Here is a 22,291-nt window from a genome sequence, read left to right as displayed (position 1 = left end):
AAATAGCAAAATTCTGTCGGCAATTCTGCATCAAAATACACGTGTAGATGTGCAGGTTTTGGTCTGTAATTCCACGACTTCAAATAATATAATGTTCTTAAGGAATAGTTCCACCCATGTGAAAGCACCCTAGTAAGGTTCACCGAGCTATAATGCAGCACTGGGAGCACTATTGTTATTTCATACAGTAGATATAATTAGGGTGTCTGCAGAAATACGGCACTTCCCAAAATGCAAGTCATGAAAACGCACATCACATGACACCCTGTCCGTGTGCTGTGTGAGATGCCGCACCTTATGTGTCCCGGTCTCAAACAAGACCTGCATAAAATTAGGACAGGCAGCCATTTTTCAAACTTGGACTATCAGTTTAAGTGAAAAAAGCCGCTCATGTGAAGGAACCCAATCAAATGAATTGGTTTCTTTTCCGTGCAAATTTTGTCTGTCTGACATGGAACAAACTTACATGAGACAGTTCTGTCGATGGAAAAATAAAAATGTGATGGTTCTTGGAATATGGCAGCGCAAAAGAATTTTTTCTTCTTCAAAAGTGGTAAAAAATTAATTCTGTAAATTACATTAGTATAATAGTTTTTCCACAATTCATACAGGTAAATTCATCATACGAAGGTCAACATACTTCTTTACAGGGACAACAACCACAGTTAGGGCTTATTCACATGGGTGAGGGTATGCTGCATCCCAGAATCTTGCATCAGACGGTTTAAAAAATAAAATTGCCTATGTGTATAGCCTCACACAGTGCAAAACCGAAAAACATGGAGGGTCGTGAACGACTAAACGGCTAACAACATAGCCTCATAGGCTATAATGGGTCCAGGCACTTTCTGTGAAATACACAGACGGCACAAGGAGAGAATGTATGCCCATGTGAACAAGCTCTTAGGATTTATCTGCTTAGACTCTTCTGCTAATAAAGAACTTACGTGAAATAATCGGGTCAACATCTCTGGTCTGAGTGGCCACATTTGATGCGCACACCTGCCCAATTTGTATCAGTAGTGACATGATATCTTCATACAATGGAGGGAATGCTTGGCAGAATGGTACCAAACAAGGCAATGTTGTAATAAAAAATACAAACCGCTTGGCTTGAGTTAACACTGCAAGAAAAAGGTAAGGTACAAATAAAGATTATAGAACACAATTAATGGCTGTGACTTTAAAAAAATGTAAGTTTACATTAGGAAACCGTAGACATTCATAAAAGTAGATCTTCAATGCATTAAAAATTGACACATTCATTACACTGTAAAACAGGCACCTGGTGAGTATGGAAGGCACCTCCCAAGACTCAGCTACCTCACTTTTGAGCCCTACAACTTAGTTTAGGAGACTCAAAGGTGATGACTGTGTCCCTTTAAAGTAAAGACTAAATCTAACCAACTGGGAGAACTGACCAGGACACCCGGGATATGTGATGTGTGCCATGGATTTAGTGGTGTGAGGGTATCCTGCATTTGTACTTTGTTACCCTGTTCAGTCACCAAATCAGGTGAATGTACACTTGTCTATTCTAGCCAGTCTCCAGCCATGAACTTTATGGTGATCTAAGAAAGTATTGTTTGATCCTTCCTAACAGCCGGTTTACGACTGGGCAGGGTGCGACCAGATGGACAAGACACGGGGCACAGCTGCAGGAGGGAGTCTCACTTCACTTTATTTAGGATGATCCCGCTTTCTGGTGCTCAGACGACTATCATCAATTGTCTCCTCCTCTGTGATGCCTCAGAAAAGGAGGAACCAAAGAGCAGGAGACAAAAAGAGGACTGATAATACTCAGCCTGCCATTCCCCCAAAAATGCAAGGAGTGCAAACATCTAATCAAAGTGAAGTTTGGGGGTGGGGGTCAAAAATCAGGGCACTCTTTCTGTGAGGGTACATAAAAGGAGCAGCTAATAGTTTTTGGGAGTAGCAAGGAGTGTTATTACTTTGGAGGCACAAAGAAGCATTATATGTGGATGCAGAATGAGAGCTTATTACTTTAGTGGCACAAAGAAACAATGGGATGGGAATAATGTGTACTAAGGAGGCACTATTAATGTGTTGGAGACACTGCGAAAGAGTTTGTGTGCAGAGCGGAATCGTGGCTGGAAGTAGTCTTCATGGCATTCTGGGTGCAGATAGAAAAATCGCCAATCAGGGAAGAGGTCTTCTGAATCACTGGAGGTGGCCATACTTACTGATACAAAAACACAAAGGCATACACCAGCATGCAGACAGGTAGGCTGCCCTTGATGTGGTTTTTGAGTTTACGAATAAATATGAGGTATTGGTTAATAATTTGTCCAAAATACTTAGAGTTATTATAGATGACCTTCCCAATTTGAAACACTCATAACTCACATTTAGGCTGGGTTCACACAGGGCAGATTTGTCGCGTTTGCAGTGCAATGCAGCACAAATGAGATTTGCCAAAAAGCTGTTCTCACAGGACGGATTTTTTTCCGCACAGCCGCAGTGCGGAAATGCAACTGTGGCGTGGTTTTAAAAGATGCAGCATGTTCATTCTACTGTCTTTTCTGTGGCGCTTTTTTGTCCATAGACCTCTATGGACGCAGCCAAAACTGCACCAAATACGCGGCAAAAAAGTAAAAAAACGCTTGCGGATTTTTTCGTACGAAAATAAGCAGCAAAATACGCAAGCCCAAATTAACCTTTGAAGCGGTTTTGCCACAGAAGCAGTTCTTCTGCGGCAAAATCGCAACGGAAAAACCGCGGCAAATCTGCCCTGTGTGAACCCAGCCTTAATGGCACTCCAATACATAAATTCGATGTCAATGGAAACAAATGCAAAACATTTTTTTTGCACACATCAAAAGTATTTTCCACATCAGAGGTGATCAGTATGAGCCCCTTTGTTATTCTACACATATCGAGCCTGTGATCAAGTTCCTGCCATACACGATGTAGCATATTGTGACTGATTGACTGATGCAATGGCTTCTGTGATGCGTATTTGCAGATCATGCATGGTGTCATGTAGACTCCATCTTTAAACACAGATGTTCCACTCATCCCTTAGGTGTCTCCACACACTTTCTGGGTGCTCTCCTTAAGGAGACACAACACAGCTTCTGACCCACATTCTGTGCTATGTGAAACACTGAGCGGCGAGTGTTTAAACGCAATGAGAAGTGAACGAGCCAATGATGTTTATGCCAAGTGAAACTGTATGACTAACGAAAAGCGAACGTCTCTCATTTGACATTGGCTTGCGTTTAAACTAAAAGATCATCATTCACTTTGGTTCGTGTTAACGATTCTTTGAACAATAATGATTATGTCTAAATGCACTTTCAGCCTGCATGGCGCACTATATGCATCAGTGGGACTGGCACTCTTCTTATGGTTTATCTTTGCGCAAGTATAATACTTAGCAGCCCTCACCATCGTGGGTGTGTGTGGGTGTGTGTGTGTGTGTGTGTGTGTGTGTGTGTGTGTGTGTGTGTGTGGTAGGTGTTTATAAGTATCTTGCATCTGTACTAGCAATTTACCATCCGTATGCCGTGGGGAAGTGATGTTTTTACCAGCAGTATGAGTTAGTATGGCCGCTGGCTATGATCTTCTTGAATAAATGTGATTCCCTTTCAGTGAGTTGCCTGAATCGCCAGAGGTAACGGCATTGAACAGAACTACACTATCATACTTGGTTGTTACCACAATTTTACTGTACACAAGAGACCAGTTACGTTAGAATTCAAATCACACTTTTAATTAATTAAAATAGAAAGGAAAAGAAAACCAAGTACCTGTGAGGAGGGTTCCCATTACATTTACAGCCAGACGAGCCATACTGAGGGATTTGGGCAATGCATACTGAATACATAAGTGTGAAAGAAGCTGGATTGCAAATATCTGCAATAAAATAAATGTTAGTAATTGATTTAGTAAAAATATCTTAAAATTTATACAAGAAAATATTATATGCATATATAGGAATCATTACCAGATGTGTCATTTATAAAACACAAACCATATGGGTCGCGGAGAACAACAGCACTGCAAACCGTATAAACCTAGCAAAACTGTGTGCATGCACAGCAAACAGACAGTGTGAGCGTATCATCAATCTTGTAAAATAAAACTTTCAAACATTTTTTTTTTGTTTTACCCCTGAATATCAAGATTGAAGTGCCTGCCACTAGGGGTCTACCTTCCAGCACCTTTGCAATCCACTGCCTGTCATTAGGCATTTGGCTTCTCTAGTAACAGGGACATGAGCAAACTGCTGTTGACTACATGCCACAGATGAGCAGTTATTGAGAGGCTGCCTTACAACTGACTCGACCTGGACTATACAAAACAGCATTGGAAGTGTGGGAAAGGAAGTCCCAGCCAGTAGGGTACTAGCGAAATGGCTGCTTCTGAAACTTCCCCATCTGTAAATGGATTGAAAATAGCAGGGCACCAGAAAAATCTACATGAAAAACTAAATTGATAGGGCTCAAAACTGGGTGCAAACAGCAGCCAATAAAGACCAAGGTTGCTTCTTAAAATTTTTTGAAAACTCAGGTAAGCTTTAAGTAATGCGTTGGAAGACACATATGTTACCTGCTTCTCCAGTTCTGGCTGGGCAATAAGTTCAGGGATAAAATCAAGACAGATGTGCATTGATGGGATTCCTGCGACTGTCAGAGGCAGAAGTTGACAAGGGTATCCCTGGTTGAGAGGGTGGAAAGAGGAAATAACATTTACTTTTCATTTTTTCATCAAAATAGCCATACCATTGATTAAAGGTAAAGTTAAAGGTTATGGTTCTTGGAAACTATTCGATGAAAAACATTGCCTGGCTATCAAGGTGCAAAATAGGCCGTCACTAAGTGTGAATCTTGTGATAAGGGGACCAGTTTCTTTATGCAATGTAATACATACCTGAAAATGAACAAGTTTTGCAATGTTTGGATCTGCTATGAACATCTGATGGAGGAGACAACAAATGAGACACTGCACTTCTCGTAGATTACACAACAGACTGTCTTCTTCTAGCTGATCCTGATTCTTGTCCTCTGATGGAAGGCAGACCTCCAGCAAGATCTGCACTGCAGCGCTATCCTAATAGGACAGATTTTCCCATGTTTATTAAAAAGGCCATACAGGATGCTAGACAGTAAGAACACTTATAGGTGTTGATGGCTTTACCTGGGCTGAGAGCAGTGCGTTTTTTAGCTCTTCTCTAGTAACTTCCATAGTTTCTGTCTGACCTGCTAGAGCAGCCATTGCATTGCTGGGAGATTGTTTTATATCTTGGTCTGCAGTTTCTTTAAGATAAGAGTTCAAGTAAGCTTTGGATGCTAAAAGGTAGCCATTCAGCATGTGTAATGTGATATCCATTAGAGGTGGGCATCTGGCAACACAGAAAAAGCATTATGGTATGAACCAAACACACAAACTCCTACCCCTAAAGAAGTGAGACGAAACTAACCTTAGGACTCGGGCATCACAGCGCAGAACAATTAAAGGATCAATCATGAGATCGTTTTGAGTGTACTTATGACTCCGAGCCAATTTTAGTGAAGGCTGTAATGCATTCACAGTCATCACCCACAACCTAAAAATGAAAAAAAGGTTGTAAAGTAGTCATATTGTAGTACTGCTGCAGCCAATACATGAAGATAAATCACATGAATTAGGGCTCAGTCACACGGGCGCATCCGGGCGCCGATGTGCCCGTCTTCCTGCACGAAGAAGACGGACGGACTGCAGGTGCGGACGACTCTCCGCAGCACCGAAAGAAAGAACACATGACTGGCAATGGAGCCAGTCAGGTGTTCTTTCTGCTGGCGGTGCGGAGAATCATCTGTACCTGCAGTGCGGCAGTCTTATCCTGCAGGAAGACGGGCACATCGGCGCCCGTGTGACTGAGCCCTTACGATGTAATCTGAAGTGCAAGATATGTCATATAGTTAATGGAACTACAATAGTGAAAACAGACATCTACAGGAACTTAATACAAAATTAGTATCTAACAGAGTAATGGTTCATAAATAATTATCATAAATGACTATTCATACACAATCAAACTTTGCCATAGACTGTGCTTTTAGACAACTCCAACTTTACAAATTTTAATAGTCCGCACAATAAACAAAAATTGGCAACAATTTTAGAGTTGTATTTTAACAAAAGCCGCAGTAGTTTAACAAAAAAATCATACATTTGGGGTAGATAATATCTATTGCATATAACCCAGACATAAAGCAAAAAGCCCCTCCTATAATACATATCAAACAGAAGAAAAGCAAAAGTGGAGTGTAGTACTCAAATATTATAATTTTTTAAATGCAAAAAAGTCATACAAGACGAAAAAGAGACACAGAAATACACACAAATATAAAACACAATAAATAAAAAAAAACACAATGATTTGAGCCCCTGAGAACATAATACAGAACCGAATAGATGTATATCACTAGATATGTCCAAAGCAATAGCCATTAATGCATCACCAGTATAGCCCTCCATCCAGGAGGAAAGGAAAGTGCATGTCGCACAGATAATGCAAAGAGTTATAAATACCTATTAATGGTATAAGGCTTCTCAGAGGTCCACCATAATGTGGGGACTAGACCCCTGACACGCATTTCCGACCAGCCTTCTTCAGAACCTCTCTGCATTATCTGTGACATGCACTTTACTCTTTCCTCTTGGATGGGGTTATACTGGAGATGCACTGATGGTTATTGCCTTAGGCCTCCCTCACACAGGGCGTTTGCAGAAACGCAGCCAAGGTCTTGGCTGCGTTTTCAGCTCGGCTGAAAACACAGCCAAGGATGCTGAAAAGAAAAAAAAAAAAAAAGTAATACTCACCTAGCCGCTGCAGTCTGGGTCGTGGCCGCTGGTCTCTGCCGCTGATCCGGGCTTCCTCTGCACTAACAAGTCTATTGTCGTAGGCCAGGTTTGAGAACCCTGCCTCTGGCAATAGAGTGCTGTGATTGGTTGTCGGCGCTTGCTTGAGGCCCAATCACAGCCCTTCATTGACTGTCTCAGCCAATCAGAGCTTGCCGGCGCTAATTGGCTGAGAAAACAAAACTCCCTGAATCTTCAATGTAATAATTCACAACCAGAAAGACTTCTATTGTAATATGAATATTACCTTCTTGGCATTACAGTGTTCAAGGTCATCCAAAGCTTGTTGACAGTCTGTAGTATCCTACGTGGAACACCAACCTTCAGGAGCTGGCTCATATTGGCAGTGAGAACGTCTGCATATGGGATAAGGTCACTGGCACTCAGCAGAGTCAAATGCTCTAGAATTTGCAGCACTTGTGTATGGTTGCTCTGAAGCTGTAAGAATGCTTTACAAAACACATATTTACATTGAAGCATACCTCTTACACAACAACTTGATAAAACACAAATGGGAAGAAGTCGACACTTTCAAAATTTACTAAATATGTATTTATACTTTCTAGAAATGGCAGTCTTAAAATGCACCTAGGAAGATCACGGACATTGAACACCCTCCACCCACAGCAAGATGGAATGTTTTTCAGACCATGGGACTCATTCAGGATAAGTGATAAAAAGGAGAACTAGCTAAAGAAATGTCACACTTTAACCACTTTCATTCATATTTGTGGAGCTCACCGTCCTGCAGCTGTTTTGGGGAATGATTTTTGGCAGAATTTGTCATCAACATCCTCCTTAAGAGAGCGTCTGTACCAGTAATTTCCTCCTCGCACATCCAGTCATCCACAATACACAGATGAGGGTAGTTAGTGGCAAGCAGGCGCAGCAAGGCAGAGTGTAAGCCTGGAGAACAGAAAAGAAGTTATTCGCCCTACCTCTTTGCTAGGTCCTCCATTAACAGCAACTTTCACAATAACTTATTAAAACCTGTACAGTGTAACAAGTAGCCACATTCACATTACTGCCACAGGAAGATTAGGATAGGAATACAGGGGGACTTTGGCGGCAACATGGGTCATGCTAGCAATGATCAATGTGTTACCTTGTGATCTAAAATAATAAAAAATAGATTTGTGCCATGACTCAGAAGGTAGCCATGATCAGCAGTTTGCAAAATTCAAACTTTACTGTTTACGCCAGTCTAGTAGTCTCAAGTTTAGCACAAATTACTACCATTAGTAATATGTTATGGGGTACTAATACTAGTACCATATTTCTCATGTGGCGAGAAAAGGTAAAAGTGGTGAGAAAAGGGAATGTGGCCTTTGACAACCCCTCAGATTTACTACACGTACTTGGTGTAGATTTTTGTGCGCAGCATATTTACTCGTTCTATAATACATTTAATACAGTAATTCAAAATAGGACATGCTGGATTTTTTTTTTGTTTTACGAGACCAAAATGCACTATGTAAATACACGATTAATTAACCTATTGAAATCAATGGGTTTTATTCACAGGAATTACATGCACAAAAAAGCGTGTGTAAATACATGCTGCATATACGCTCCTGTGGATGAGCCCTAGACTGGCAAATGAATGGTCAGTCCTAATTAATGTACCCCCATGTTTCTGGAGATGTGGGTAGAGCAGTGATCATTCGAGCAGATTTATAGGCTTCCTGATCAGTAATGTCATTGAAGAGCACTACAGAGAGCTTTTCTCTCACATGAAACAGATGTTCAGATAATGGCTTTAATGCAATCATTTAAGCGCATCACAAGTAGATATTATGAGTTTAAGCATAGTGAATCTAAAGGAATTGTATCATACATAACAGAACATATAAGTGCCAAAGATACATATGAGTATGCACATGCAGGCAATTACCTCCGAGTTCTTGTTGTAGGCCTTGTGCCTGTCTAATAAGATATTTTATTGGAATCTGATCCATTAGTAATGGAGAGTAAGACTTTGGTTTCTTCTGCATGGCCGCTGTAATTACAGCAGAAAAAAAAGAGATTTTACTTTTAGTATATTTTTATTATTGCATGTAAATTAGATTTAAATTTAAATACAGCAACATATTCCAGAAAGTAAGATCACTTGACTGAGCCATAAGGCCAGTACAAGACTCAATGCATATAAATTATACAGGTGAAAGTGGTCTTACAACAAACAACTGACAATGAGCAATAATCGGTACATGTAAATACGGGCAGTTTTCGTTTGAAGAGCAATTTTATCAAAGTAAACATTTAGAAAATAGAATATGCAGAGATGAAGCAGATAATAATAATAATAATCTTTATTTGTATAGCGCCAACTTATTCCGCAGCGCAGATGTGTGGTGCAAGACAATTATAAGGACAAGTTAGATTGTATTAGCAACACAAAAACCATTAGCTATTAAAAAAATGGAATACTGGGGGCGTTGCCTGGATGGAGACCGGAGCGGCCGCATCTCTCTGAACTCCGTGAGACCCGGCCGTATACAAGCAACATAAAGCACTGAGAAGAGTGAAACTAAGCAGGCAAGCTCACCGGAGATTACAGCACACAGCGGTGCGACATGGCAGCTAGAAGAAAAGCCAGAACGGGACCGCAGCAACTCACCTCGTTCTTCTTAGCCCGCTCGCATGTAGGAGCAGAGGAGGAGAGAGACGCCGGTAAGCGGGAGCAGCGGACCACAGCAGGAGCGACAGCCAAAGGAAGCATCCCTCAGAATGGCAAAGGTAGGGGGTCTCCCATCGCTCCCCCACCCCAGGGATCACCCAAAAGAGCTCTGGGTGCACAGACAGGGCTAGGCAAGATGGCGCCCGACACACCAGCGCTGAGCAAGCTTCCCACGCTGCAGAAGCAGCAACAGCAAGAATTAGCAGAGCTGACTGCTCGCAGCACCCCACAAAGCAATGTCCCTGGGCAGTTAATCACCTGCTCCCCTAACTCTAGGCAAACCACAGGTGACACTGAGGACCCTGTTCAGAGTCTGAGCTGCACAGAACAGGCAGCATCGGAGATATTCATAAAGCAAATGGTGATGGCACTGAGGGAGTCTATACAAAAGGACTTACAAGCTGTCTCAGCCTCCCTTAACTCCTCTCTGACAGAGTTAGGCACAAGAGTGGACCATATAGAGAATAAGTTCGCTGAGTTCACATCCTCCCACAACGACCTTATCGACGCACACTATAGCGTTGAAGAAGAATTAGAAGCACTCAAAAGTAAAGTAGCAGATATGGAGGATAGAAACCGGCGAAATAATGTAAAGCTCCGGGGAATCCCAGAAACAGTGACGCAGCACGAGCTTAAAGAATATGTCCAAAAGCTAATAAAAAACACGCTGCCAAACAACAGAGGAAGAAAGAATAATCGACAGGGCACACAGACTCCCTCGCCCGAAAACGATCCCAGACCACCTACCTAGGGATGTGATAATAAGAATCCATTTCTTTCATGTGAAAGAAGCCCTGCTAAACGCAGCAAGAAAGAGCCAAAACCTCCCAATGCCTTATGAACAAATAAAGCTGTAGACGAATCTTTCTCAAGCCACATTACAAATGAGGAGGAAATTCCGAAACATCACACAAACGCTACGCGAGAACAACATGCCATACAAATGGGGTTTCCCGCCTAAACTGATCATAAAAAGAAACGAGAAAACCCTCGTCATCCAAAAGCCAGAGGAAGGCCAGCAACTTCTAAATAAGTGGGGGCTCACAACAGAAAACCAACCTACGCACCTCAATGCTGAGTGGAACAAAGTACCCAACCGCTGAAGTCACCAGCTGAAATTTCTCCGTTCATAAAAAGTTGAAACCAAAGATCACCATTCATCTTCTTCTACAAGTTATACTCTTCTTTAACAATGCTACAAAGTTAGCCGGGCCACACAACGGCTGGACAGTTTCCCTCCCCAAGAAGGAAAGGTTCCCTTATGCGGACGCTGGCACGTCCAAAGAGGGTAACTGAAATACTAACTGTTATAAGTTTGTTTTCTTCCACTTATTTAGGTTTTCCCCAACCCCTATCCCAACACCCCCTAACATGGAGGAGTGCACCAGAATCCACCTCAACGCAAGCCGAGCTACAACAGAACGAAGAGGACACAACGGAGAGGAAACCCCTTCATCATCCTGTCAGCGGGAAGGAGAATACGGTAAATATATCCGAAATACAAAGCAAGGTAATAATATATCACAACGGACACTAAACTGATGTCCCTTAACGTTAAGGGGCTTAATTCCCCCTACAAAAGGGCCGCCCTCTGGAAGGACGCGTTAGCTTCACACACGGACATCTTGTGTCTACAAGAGACTCACTTTATAAAAGGAAAGCATCTTAAATTTTCCCACCCCAAGTTTCCAGAAATTTTCATGTCTAATACAGACAAAAAAAGGGCAGGAGTCCTCATAGCGTTTAAAGACTCTATGCAACTGAAAATGCATAATTCTGTAATAGACGAGAGAGGCAGATATATTATCCTGATATGTGAGATAAATGGATATTTGATGACTCTGGTAAATATATATGCACCAAATTCTTCTCAGCTAAGTTTTCTCAACAAATTAATGCATAAAGTCAAGAAATGTCAAAGGGGCCAGCTCTTATTGTGTGGCGACTTTAATATAATCGCCAATAGAGAACTAGATACCAATAGCAAGGGGAAATCAAAACCGCCCACTCTAACCCCATGGATCATAAAAGAAGAACTTTATGATATCTTCAGATGCGTGAACGGGAACTCGAGGGAGTATACGTTCTACTCCATGAGACATAAGAGCTTCACGAGAATAGATATGTTCCTGACTGATTTCTTTCTACTACCAAGGGTAAAGATAATCACGATAGGAACCGCGTCGTGGTCGGATCACGCCCCTGTATTTTTATCTCTGGGACTCTCAAAATCTGAGTTCCTCCCCAAAATTTGGAGAAATAATAGCTACTTGATGAGAGCTGACCCCTACAAGAATCAAATATGTACCGCCATAAAAGAATATTTTGTAACAAATACACCCATCAGCCCATTTACACTATGGTCTGCACACAAAACAGTAATAAGGGGACTGATGATCCAGCAGGGATCTAGATATAAAAAAGAAAAAAAACAAGAAACTAATGGATCTTCTCACAACATCAAGAGATCTAGAACTAGAGGTACAACACAACCCCTCAGAAGAGAAACATAGAAACCTACTCAAAGTTAGACAAAAAATAAGAGACCACCTAATGCTGGACCACGAAAGACACATCAAATCATACAACACCACCTACTACACAGAAAACAACAAATTTAGCAGCTACATGGCCAGGAAAGTCAAACAAAAACGCATCAAGGCCAGAATACCACACATAATAGAACCAGACACGGGACAGAAAACTAGTAGCCCTAGGGGCATAGCAGAGGCATTCTCTAAATTTTATGCTAAACTCTATAATCTGAAAAACGATAACTCAACAGCACAACCAGATGCAGACAGCATAAAAAAATTCCTAAGCGAGATTAAACTTCCGAAACTAAAGGAGGAACAGTTGGAGGAACTCAATACCCCAATTTCTGAACAAGAAATCCTTAAAATAATCAAAAATCTTAAAACAGAGAAAGCCCCTGGCCCGGACGGGTACACTAATGAGTATTACCAAACATTCGGAAAAGACCTATCAGCACACCTTGCCAAAACATATAACGCAGCCATGAAAGTAGGCCAACTTCCAACAGAAATGCTCCAAGCGACTATAGTTACGATCCCAAAACCAGATAAAGACCACTCATCCCCGGCTAACTGTAGGCCAATCTCTCTGCTCAACAGCGACACAAAGATTTATGCAAAAATTCTGGCCCAGAGACTCATGGTAATCATACCAAACCTGATACATAGCGATCAGGTTGGTTTCACCCTGGGCCGCCAAGCCTCAGACGGCAAGAGAAGGATTTTGGACCTCCTGGCGGCGGTGACAGAAATGCGAACGCCTTCTCTGCTCCTCCCCTTGGATGCAGAGAAGGCGTTCGACAGAATACATTGGGGCTACGCATTTGCAGTCCTAGACAAATTTGGTTTCAAAGGAGAGATACTTGGAGCTATACAGGCTTTATATTCCTCCCCAACAGCAAAAGTATTGGCCAACGGAGTTCTGTCCAACAGTTTCCACATCACCAATGGGACCCGACAGGGGTGCCCTTTATCCCCCCTGCTATTTGTATTAACAATCGAACCCTTTGCTGAAAAAATTAGAATGGACCCAGAGATTAGAGGAATCCCTGTGTCACATCGCCAACACAAGATTGGATTATTCGCCGATGACGTGGCATTGATAATGACCCACCCAACCACATCCTTGAGAGCAATAACAAAAAACATCAACGAGTTTGGCAGGGTATCCTACTATAAAATCAATGCCCATAAATCCCAAATATTGGGAATAAACAAAGAAAAACACGAAGGAATTAATACAAACAGAATTCCCATTTTCGTGGGAATCAGAGGAAGTGCCATACCTAGGCCTCAAACTCACAACCCCTCTAAATAAGCTGCTGTCAACAAACCTGACTCCTCTAATCAACTCCCTCCAAAAAGAACTAGATAGATACGACAAAACAGAGCCCACGTGGCTGGAAGGACAGTGCTATACAAGATGATGGCCCTACCAAAAATCTTATATATCCTCAGAACAATGATCGTTCCCATTCCTCAGAGCCTCCTAAAAGAACTACAAAATCAAATGTTATCGTTCATCTGGAAAAAAAAAAAAAGAGACCGAGAATGGCGGCCGCCATACTCTACTCCCCTAGGGGAAGAGGCGGAATGGGGGTACCCAACATAGAAGCGTATTATAGAGCCACGACCATGCAACAACTGAGAGCCTGGTGCACCCCTCAGGAATCTAGCTGGCCAGCGATAGAAAAACACTTGGGTAAGGGAAAAGATCTCTGCACAATGTTGCTAGCAGGAGCAATTAACCCAAACGTAAAGATTCCAAATTACCCATCTATCAAAACATCAATGGAAACATGGTTGGCCGCCCTGGAAAGGACTAAATCACATGCCCCTAGGAAAGATATACCAATACCGATAGAGGCTCTGGAAATATTAATCCCCAACACAACATTAAAGGCCTGGAAACAAAAGGGAATAAATTACTTATCAGACATTCTAGAAGACGCTAAATTGATACCGTTCAATAAACTTTGCGAGAACACGAGTTTACAAAAAACACGAGTTTCCTTATTTTAGTTATTTCTAATAAAAGTTACTTTTTAATATTATCAGCTTTACGGTCCATACAGTTAAGTCTTTTGCGAGAACACGAAACTCAACAACCTAGACATACTTCAATACATGCAAATAAAAAGCTACTTGACAAATAATAAAAACTTCACAATCTCACTACCGACACATCTGTATAACCTACTATTCGCTCGAAACCTCCCAAAAAATAAGCTGAAACAATGGTATGAAATATACAATGGAGAAGCGAAAGAGGATCAGAACAGACAAAAAAAATGCACATACTAAATTGGGAAAAAGACTTAAAAGTATCTTACGACACTGACTATTGGACAAAAACATGCAACTGGGCATTTAAATGCACCTTAAGTGCCAATCTATTAGAAGTCCACCAGAAAACATTAACAAGGTGGTACTATGCCCCCCTAAAACTGGCCCGGATGTTCCCAGAGAACTCGGGAAAATGCTGGAGGGGATGTGAAGAAAAAGGTTCTCTCACGCACATATTCTGGGAATGCCCCGCCCTGTGCCCCCTTTGGTACGCGATACCTACGATCGCTCAAAAACTCTGGGGAATTAAAATCAAACTAAAACCCCAAACAGCAATCCTGTTATTAGAGGTAGATGAATTTCCACCCCAATGCAGAAAATTCATTTGACACATGTTACTATGCGTTAAATTATTGATAGTCAGAAACTGGAAATCTACCAAACCCCCTACACCAAATAACCTCACTAAAATGCTATCAGAACACAGCATACTCGAAAAAATCTTTGCAACAAAACAAAATAAAATGACCAAATTTAAAGAAACATGGCAACCCTGGATTAGAGCAACCCAAAAAAACACAATCCCTTGGGAGCCAAATTAAGATAAACCGGGAATAGGGATCTGAAAAGCCTATCCTCCCCCCCCCCCCCTATAGGGGCTCTATGTTGATCAGAAGTACTGATTGATTGGAAGTGTAATGCACTCAAACTCCTCCTCTCTCCCCCCCTTCCCTTCCTTTGTTCCAAGTCCCCCCCCCCCTTACTCCCCATACCCCTAACCTTCCCCCCCACCCTTCTGTTATCTAAAAACAATTGTGAAAAAGTGGTAATCATAGTTAAGATGCAATGCGATGTAACCTTATGTGAATAATATGCATGTTATAATGTAATATACCTGATTTCGCAATCAATAAAAACCATTGAAATTAAAAAATGGAATACTGCAGAAGTTCCCATAAAGTTAGATGGCAAAATATTTTTTACTTTTGGTTGTGCAGCATTTGATATTTATGGTACCCCCTGTAGCTATAGAAAAAGGTCATAGGACTTCCGATTTATTGGTTCCAACACCAGAATGCTGTATTAATAGCATATGAACAAATAAAACTAAATTACCTACCTAATGTTTTTGAATTGGCCAATAAAGCTTCCTCATAAGAGAGAAGGTAGTAAAGTAACAGCAACTGAGTAGTAATTTTGTTGCATTGGTTTTGACGTGAATTCTCTCCTGCGTGACCCTGGAAAACTTTCAATATTTCTTGCTCAGTGATTGGTTTGTTGGTGGCTTCTGGGCTGGACTTTGAGGCAGGAGTGATTACAGAGTTAATGTACACATCAACAAGTGGAATCAGCTGCTGATGCAGAGGAGTAGTCGTCTCACAAATCTGTGTGTAGATCCAGTCCTAAGAGCAAGAGATCATTAGAAGTAAGAAGTCATCTTGGGGTGTTTCATGCACAAGACAACTATTCCATTTTTTTCTACAGTACAGGGCTTTAATATTCTTACAGGATATGACAACTTTTGTGCATACTCGGTGTAGGAATACTGAAGTGATACAGTATGCAACCCACTCTCAAAACAAATTCATAGGGGTTTAAAGGGGTATTCCAGAACACTTATAACTCATCCTTACAATAGGAGTATAAGATGAGTAGGAGCCAACACCAATATTTCCACCAGTCAACAGCAACATGACAGCATAGCATGGCCTCTTCACTGCAGTACCCAGTAATACTCTCGCATTCATGTAGTTTGGTTTAGTACTACAGTGAAGAAGTGTCATGAATTGGGCAGAACTGTAGGTCATGCCGAAACAGCCAAGTACAGTGTAATTAAAAATGGAGAGCCACCAGGAATATCTTCTTCTGAACGAAAAGGATTATAAGTAGGAAATTTTGTAAAACGCCTAGAAAACAAGAGTTGGCAAAAATGTTTTGTAACTATGGTGGTGCCTGTTAGCCATCTTGATGGCAGCAATCTTGCATTCAGCCCAAGAAACGTCAACTGAAAGTGGGTCATGGAATACATGATTTAAGGGTACAAGTTCATGAACAAATGATAGGTAGTCATTTTTTTCCACAACTACGTCCATTTTCCACCATATTTATGATTGGAGCCTCCTGTAGCAGCTCTACAGCGCACTAGGTGCCTGTATCAATTTGGGTACAGTCACCATCAGCTTGAACCTAGTGTCCACATCCATCTTTTCATTTCCAATCTGAATGACGTTCTGGGACATCTGAATAAGTGAGCGCCGCCTATTCAACTCTTTGACATTTTCCAGTTAAGGATGATGTCATGATTAGTATTAATAAAGTTGTGTTGAATTTTGTGGTATGGAAAACCCTAATAGCAGCTATTTTCAGGTACCAGAAGATGCAGTTAACAATCCAGGAGAGAGTTAAGATCATCCTCATGGTCAGTAACAAAAGTTCACATGAAGCAATCCAGGCTTTCAAACAAGAGCATACAGAAAAACAGCCAGTGAGTGCACAAACTGTCAGGAAACGGATTCAGAAGTTCAGGGAAACTAAGTAGTGTTCAGGACAAACCGAGAACTGGTTGCCCTAGCAGCGTTTCCAATCCCCAGGTGTTGACAGCTGTGCTAGCTATTTTCACGAAGAGTCTACAGAAAGGCACCAGAAGACTGGCATCGGAGCATGGTGCCAGTCTACCAACTGTCACATCACAGGCCTCTCTCTAGCAAAGCCAGAAACCTACTGCACACTGATGAGGGACAAACACCCCGAAACACCTGTCTGTGTATGGATTCCGGCTTTGCTTTCAATTCCCGGTCATTGCTACGAGGCTTGCAAAAAAAGTCTGACATTGACTTGAAGGAATGCTGCCTTCCAATAGGTGGAGCTGTGGAGGCATTGTTCCATCTCCCTTATTTGCAAGGATCCTTAAGACACTTAAGTGGTACCTATACAAACGCCCAGTTCTTAGTTTGTCCTGGACACTACCAGTTTCCCTGAACTTCTGAATCAGTTTCATGATAGTTTGTGCACTCACTGGCTGTCTTCCTGGATGTCCTTGATTGAAAGCCTCAGTCACCTCACATGAACTTCTGTTAGAAACAATCAGGATGATCTCAGTTCTGTTCTGGACTGTTAAAGGCATTTTCTGTTACCTGCAAAGACATGCAAATTAGTGTTTGCCATAGCACATAGCTCAAAATTAACTTTATTCAAATGGTTGCCAGTAGTAAAAAAAAAAAAAAAAAACAGCATCTATCAATTTCTGATTAAATTCTACCCTTAAATCATGTATCTCATGACCCCTTTTCCAGTGCAATTTCTTGGGATGATCCAAGATGACTTCCCCCATGATGGCAGACAGGCACCACCATAGTGCCAAAAAGTTTCCCCTACATTCCATTCTACAAAAGGTTTCCTATTCATATCGCTTTTTATTCAGCAGATATTCTTGGTGGCCCTGACTTTTGAAATCCCCGTTTAAATTTCTCCAGTACCTAGGACATAGAAGGCAAGATTTGAAAATCTTGCCTTCTATTATGTCATCAAATTTTGAGTAATTATAGTACATATAAGTTATTAAAATTGAACCTAAAGTCAGTAATACATAAAGTATTTTTGTCTATTAAAGTAATGGCATATCACTATGATATACCATTACTTATTGGCTGGTGGAGTTCCAACCTCTTGGAACCAATTGAATCCCAATAACAAAATGAGGCATGTGACCTCCAGCTGTTTTTCTGCACAGTAATGCTCCTATCATGGGCTGTGCAGCTACAACCAATTCAAGTGATGAAACAATGTTGCAGCAGCAGAACGGCATCAGGTTGTGAGTTCTACTGTTCATTTTTTTCCTTCTGATTTGGTAAAGAATGGCATACACTAGTGGTATTCCATAATTTACCAGGACAGGAAAACCGCTTTAAGCCCATCTTCCTGTATTTTCCAAGCTTTTGCTCACACAACTGGAAAAGGACATTACCACTTACCTGAGCACACCTCAGGCAGCAGTGTGATACAGGGGGAGCTGCTTGGAAAAGGCTCTAGGCTCAAGCTTTAAGACAAAACCAGGATTGTGACTCTAGCTACAATCTAGCCTGAGCTGCAGCAGGTTGAAGTGGGAGCTATATATTCTGTACTTGTAGCCCTCTCTTTATGGGGTATTACCATCTCAGTCAACCATAGCTGAAACAGAAATAGCTGCATGGATTATGAAAACAGTAGAACTGGCTGTTCTAAACCATTTCTAGAACTTCTCTAGAAGTTAATGGTAATGATGGAAATTGTGCAGCAAAGTCAGGTATGCTGTTTCTGAAAATTCTAAGTTGAGGAAACAGTGTAGGTTCCAGACTAAGCGGTTTACGCAACTCCCATTCACTTTTATAGGAGTTAGGGAAACAGCATGGTCAACTATGCTATTCTGTTCGGCACAAATGCCAGAAACTAATGAAAACCTTTGGTTTTAGTTTAGCCTACAGGTCCATCTGAATATGGCATTTCCAAAGGAATCCTAGGACAAAAACAATAGGCTAGTTCACATGCACAATGTATGGCACATGACTGCCAACCTGCTTCTTTCGGATTCTTAGTGGCGAGCACCAGGGTTCCAGCTCTGGACAAAAAACCTCCAAAATAAGTATGTATTTCATTATTTTGCACAATTTTAAGGCTGGAAAATGTTTTAAAAAGTCCCTAAAAACCCCATTAAGTTTGGGAGATGTAGACTGGATGCTCAGCTACTGAATTGGGGGATATTTATGGGGTTCTCTTGAAGGCAGTTTTATATGTCGGTGGTCTTTCTCCTTTGGGTGCGCAATCTGAAGAAAGGGGATTGGTTGTAACAAAGATTGAATTGTTTGTCCGTGATGAAGGTGTGCATGGTAACAATTTTTTCAAGAACGGCTTTCGTTGTTTTATTTTAGTATTGTTTGCGCACTTCAAATGTTTGTGTAAACAAATTTATAAATAAAAGTCATTAAAAACCATTACACACTCCTTTCCATAGAATCACTGGGAAAGAATGTGTTAATGTACTTGTCAAGAGCAAGCTAAGCTCTCACATTAACTTCTAAGCTAAAGTCATAGTTGGGTCATGCATTCCTACATGCAGAGTTGTCTGAACAAGCTTCTTAATGCCATTAGCAGACTGTAAGAAGAGCCATCATCACAGTGCTCTTGCCTGCACAGTATCACACAAATACATTTCCCTGAATCAGCATAAGAGCTTTGCCTTTACCATTTCATAGAACATCACATTTGTCTATACAGGTTACAGTCATTTAAAAACATACCACTACTTGCTATTACTCTAATATATACATTACATAATAAAACTCACTGAATGTGCACTAGTTCTTACTGGGTCAACGTTTGGAGGCCAAGTTAAGAGTTCCGGTTCCATCCTGCAGACTTGGCAGGACTTATAAGAAACTGTCTACACATGCACCATCGCAAAGTGGTCACAGGTTGTCGTATTACAGCAACTAAAGGGCTAAGTTGTCGGCAAGCATGATGAATGTAGTGGAGAAAAAAACAGTATTTCTCTGCTTTAACTGAGTTAAAACAGTGTAACCTAGGGGAAAGAACGCTTGGATTGCTGGAGCTGGGGAAGAGAAGGGCAGACACCACTCCATCCATGCAGTCCAGTTTTCGGGCTGTCTAATGAGCTTATTTATGTATCACTTGAGAGGGCTCAATAAAATAGGTGTGAGCCTCTCAGATGTGGCCCCCAAACCATGGAAAACAAAGGCTTATGCTAAAGGCCTGTGGGAGCCACTTGAGTGGACATGTGTCTGTTATGAGGAGTGGACCGTAGGCCTGGCCCCTGATAGAGAGAGGAAAAGCTAAATGTTTAGCGAGTGGCCAGACAGCCAGGTTTTGCATTACTGTGTTACATAAAGCACTGCAAATAAAAGCTGGTAGGAGACCAGTTTAAAAGAGAAATCCATTGTATTGGAGTGACTTTGAACATCTCTGTCCACCATCCTGCCCTGCAGTTAACCAATACCAAAGTTGTCACAATCTTCATGTATAACTGTATAAGGACACAATGCATGAACACACTACACTTCATTTATCAAAACGGTCTAAAAAAAAAAAAAAAAAAAAAAGAAAATACTGCCTTTGTAGCCCGTGGCAACCAGAGTGCAGCTTTCATTTTGGAAACTACTGTGGTAAAATGAAAGCTGTGCTCTCATTGGAGGCTATGGGAAAGTTTTTCTTTTAAATGGTATTGATAAATGAGGCCCACCGAGTTCACAAAAAGACTGTTGTACAGACACTTATGGCTTATCCTGAGGAAAGACCATCAATAGTTTAAAGCTGGACAACCTCTTTAAGAGCTTGGTAGCTTCCTACCTTTATTGATACTTTGTGCTTGGTGAAAGCTCGACTTCTGAGTAGCTGATATATACAGTGAATAGGTAAAAAGCCAGCAATGTTAGCACTCAGATTACTAGTGACGGGCACCCGAACTGCATGGGCTGTGACCACCTGAATACAAGACATAAATCAACAAAAATCATACACTTCTGCTTAAAAATAGATAGAAACATATATTGCATTTTTTTCAACTTTCATTTGCAATTTCCAAATGAATTACAAAATACAACAGGGAACACAGAAGTGCATCTCCTGTTCTCCTCGCTGGATTAGTTTATGTCCTGCAGGGAGTTACATATACAGGTTGACTGCTGCAGTGAATCACAGGGCCCTGCTGTGCGCCATGATTGGCTGCAGTCGTCAGTCTGTACATGAAACGGACTGAAGGATTTAAATTGAGGCGGCGAAGAAAAAATGTTATTTTATTATTTTTCACCATTGCCTCCAGTCTAAAAAGAAATTGACTCAGAAAACCCCATTAATTCTCAAACATGGCTCATCCTTCTAAGAACAAAAAACCAAGACAAAAATGTCTGTCTTATGGTTATATAACAAAAACCTAAAAACTTGGTATAGGTCATAACAAAATATATGATTTTACCTGCTCTGTAAAGATCTCCTGAGTGAAAATGGTCTTCATTCTACTTAGAGAACTTGGTTTAATGACAATCTAGAAGAGGAAAAAAAAGGAACAAATGTAAAACTTTCTACACTTGTCTGAATAAATCATAACTAATTTACGTGATTGTATAGAGATACAGGGAATACAAATACAAAAAAAAAAAAACTTTACAATTCTTACATGGATGCTAAGGGGTTATAACATCTTTTAGCCTGCACATTTTCAAGTCAAGCAGACATTTTACCTTCTTTTTAGGGCAATAAAGGACTCTCTTGTGGTGTCCCAGTTAAATGTATTCTGTCATGGCCTCCTTACTTGAATTTCTGACCTCTAGACCTTTACCCTCAACATGAAAATTACATCTTGTAAGATCCAGGTCATTTGCTTCACAGTTTTTGCACACAACCTGCACAGGCACAGTAAAGCAAATGCTGACACCATAGAAAGCAGACCTGAAACCCACCATCTGCCCACCAGACAGGAAGAGATTGGGAGCAGAGGCTCCAGAAATTATACCTCCCACAAATATCTGGGTTATTCTAGAGGGATGTAACGTTACCTTTGAAATAAGGGTACAATCGTACATGCCGATAATGGTGCTGCAATGATGCAACATTTTCCCATAAAAGAACGTATCAAGGTGCTATATCTAAAAACCATGGCCACAGTTTTTAGTGCTATGACAAATGGCTGATATGGTGAGTAATGGATTGACACTTGTACAATAAAGAGGTAACAAGGTATTTATACAGCTATATTAATCGTTTTTCATAAGAGCATATGGTGATACCTACATACATATGATATTGACAAAAGTATTGGGACAAAGATACGAGGTGATGAAATTCAATTTTATTCACATTTTTCAATATGGTGTTGGGCTGCCTTTGGCCTCAATGACTGCAGTAACCCCTCTAGGGTGCTTTCCACCACATT

At 41.1% G+C, this 22,291-nt stretch overlaps 1 protein-coding gene across 1 annotated transcript in view; it reads right to left on the bottom strand.

Annotated features, from left to right (window-relative positions):
- The window catches only part of INTS2 (integrator complex subunit 2), a 45,855-nt gene that overhangs the window by 3,154 nt on the left and 20,410 nt on the right, over positions 1-22,291 (bottom strand). The window contains exons 12-23 of the mRNA XM_066575098.1: positions 21,335-21,403; positions 20,710-20,844; positions 15,491-15,773; positions 8,765-8,869; positions 7,612-7,776; positions 7,118-7,319; positions 5,447-5,572; positions 5,164-5,368; positions 4,897-5,076; positions 4,576-4,683; positions 3,774-3,879; positions 948-1,124 (exon numbers count right to left, since the gene is read on the bottom strand). Of these exons, the coding sequence (XP_066431195.1) occupies positions 948-1,124; positions 3,774-3,879; positions 4,576-4,683; positions 4,897-5,076; positions 5,164-5,368; positions 5,447-5,572; positions 7,118-7,319; positions 7,612-7,776; positions 8,765-8,869; positions 15,491-15,773; positions 20,710-20,844; positions 21,335-21,403 (1,861 nt within the window). The remainder of the gene's footprint in view (positions 1-947; positions 1,125-3,773; positions 3,880-4,575; positions 4,684-4,896; positions 5,077-5,163; positions 5,369-5,446; positions 5,573-7,117; positions 7,320-7,611; positions 7,777-8,764; positions 8,870-15,490; positions 15,774-20,709; positions 20,845-21,334; positions 21,404-22,291) is intronic.

This window comes from Eleutherodactylus coqui, chromosome 1 (genome assembly GCF_035609145.1).
Source record: "Eleutherodactylus coqui strain aEleCoq1 chromosome 1, aEleCoq1.hap1, whole genome shotgun sequence".
Taxonomy (NCBI): Eukaryota; Metazoa; Chordata; class Amphibia; order Anura; family Eleutherodactylidae; genus Eleutherodactylus; species Eleutherodactylus coqui.
Note: the sequence above shows the minus strand (reverse complement) of the source record. Positions and strands in the feature narration are given on the sequence as shown.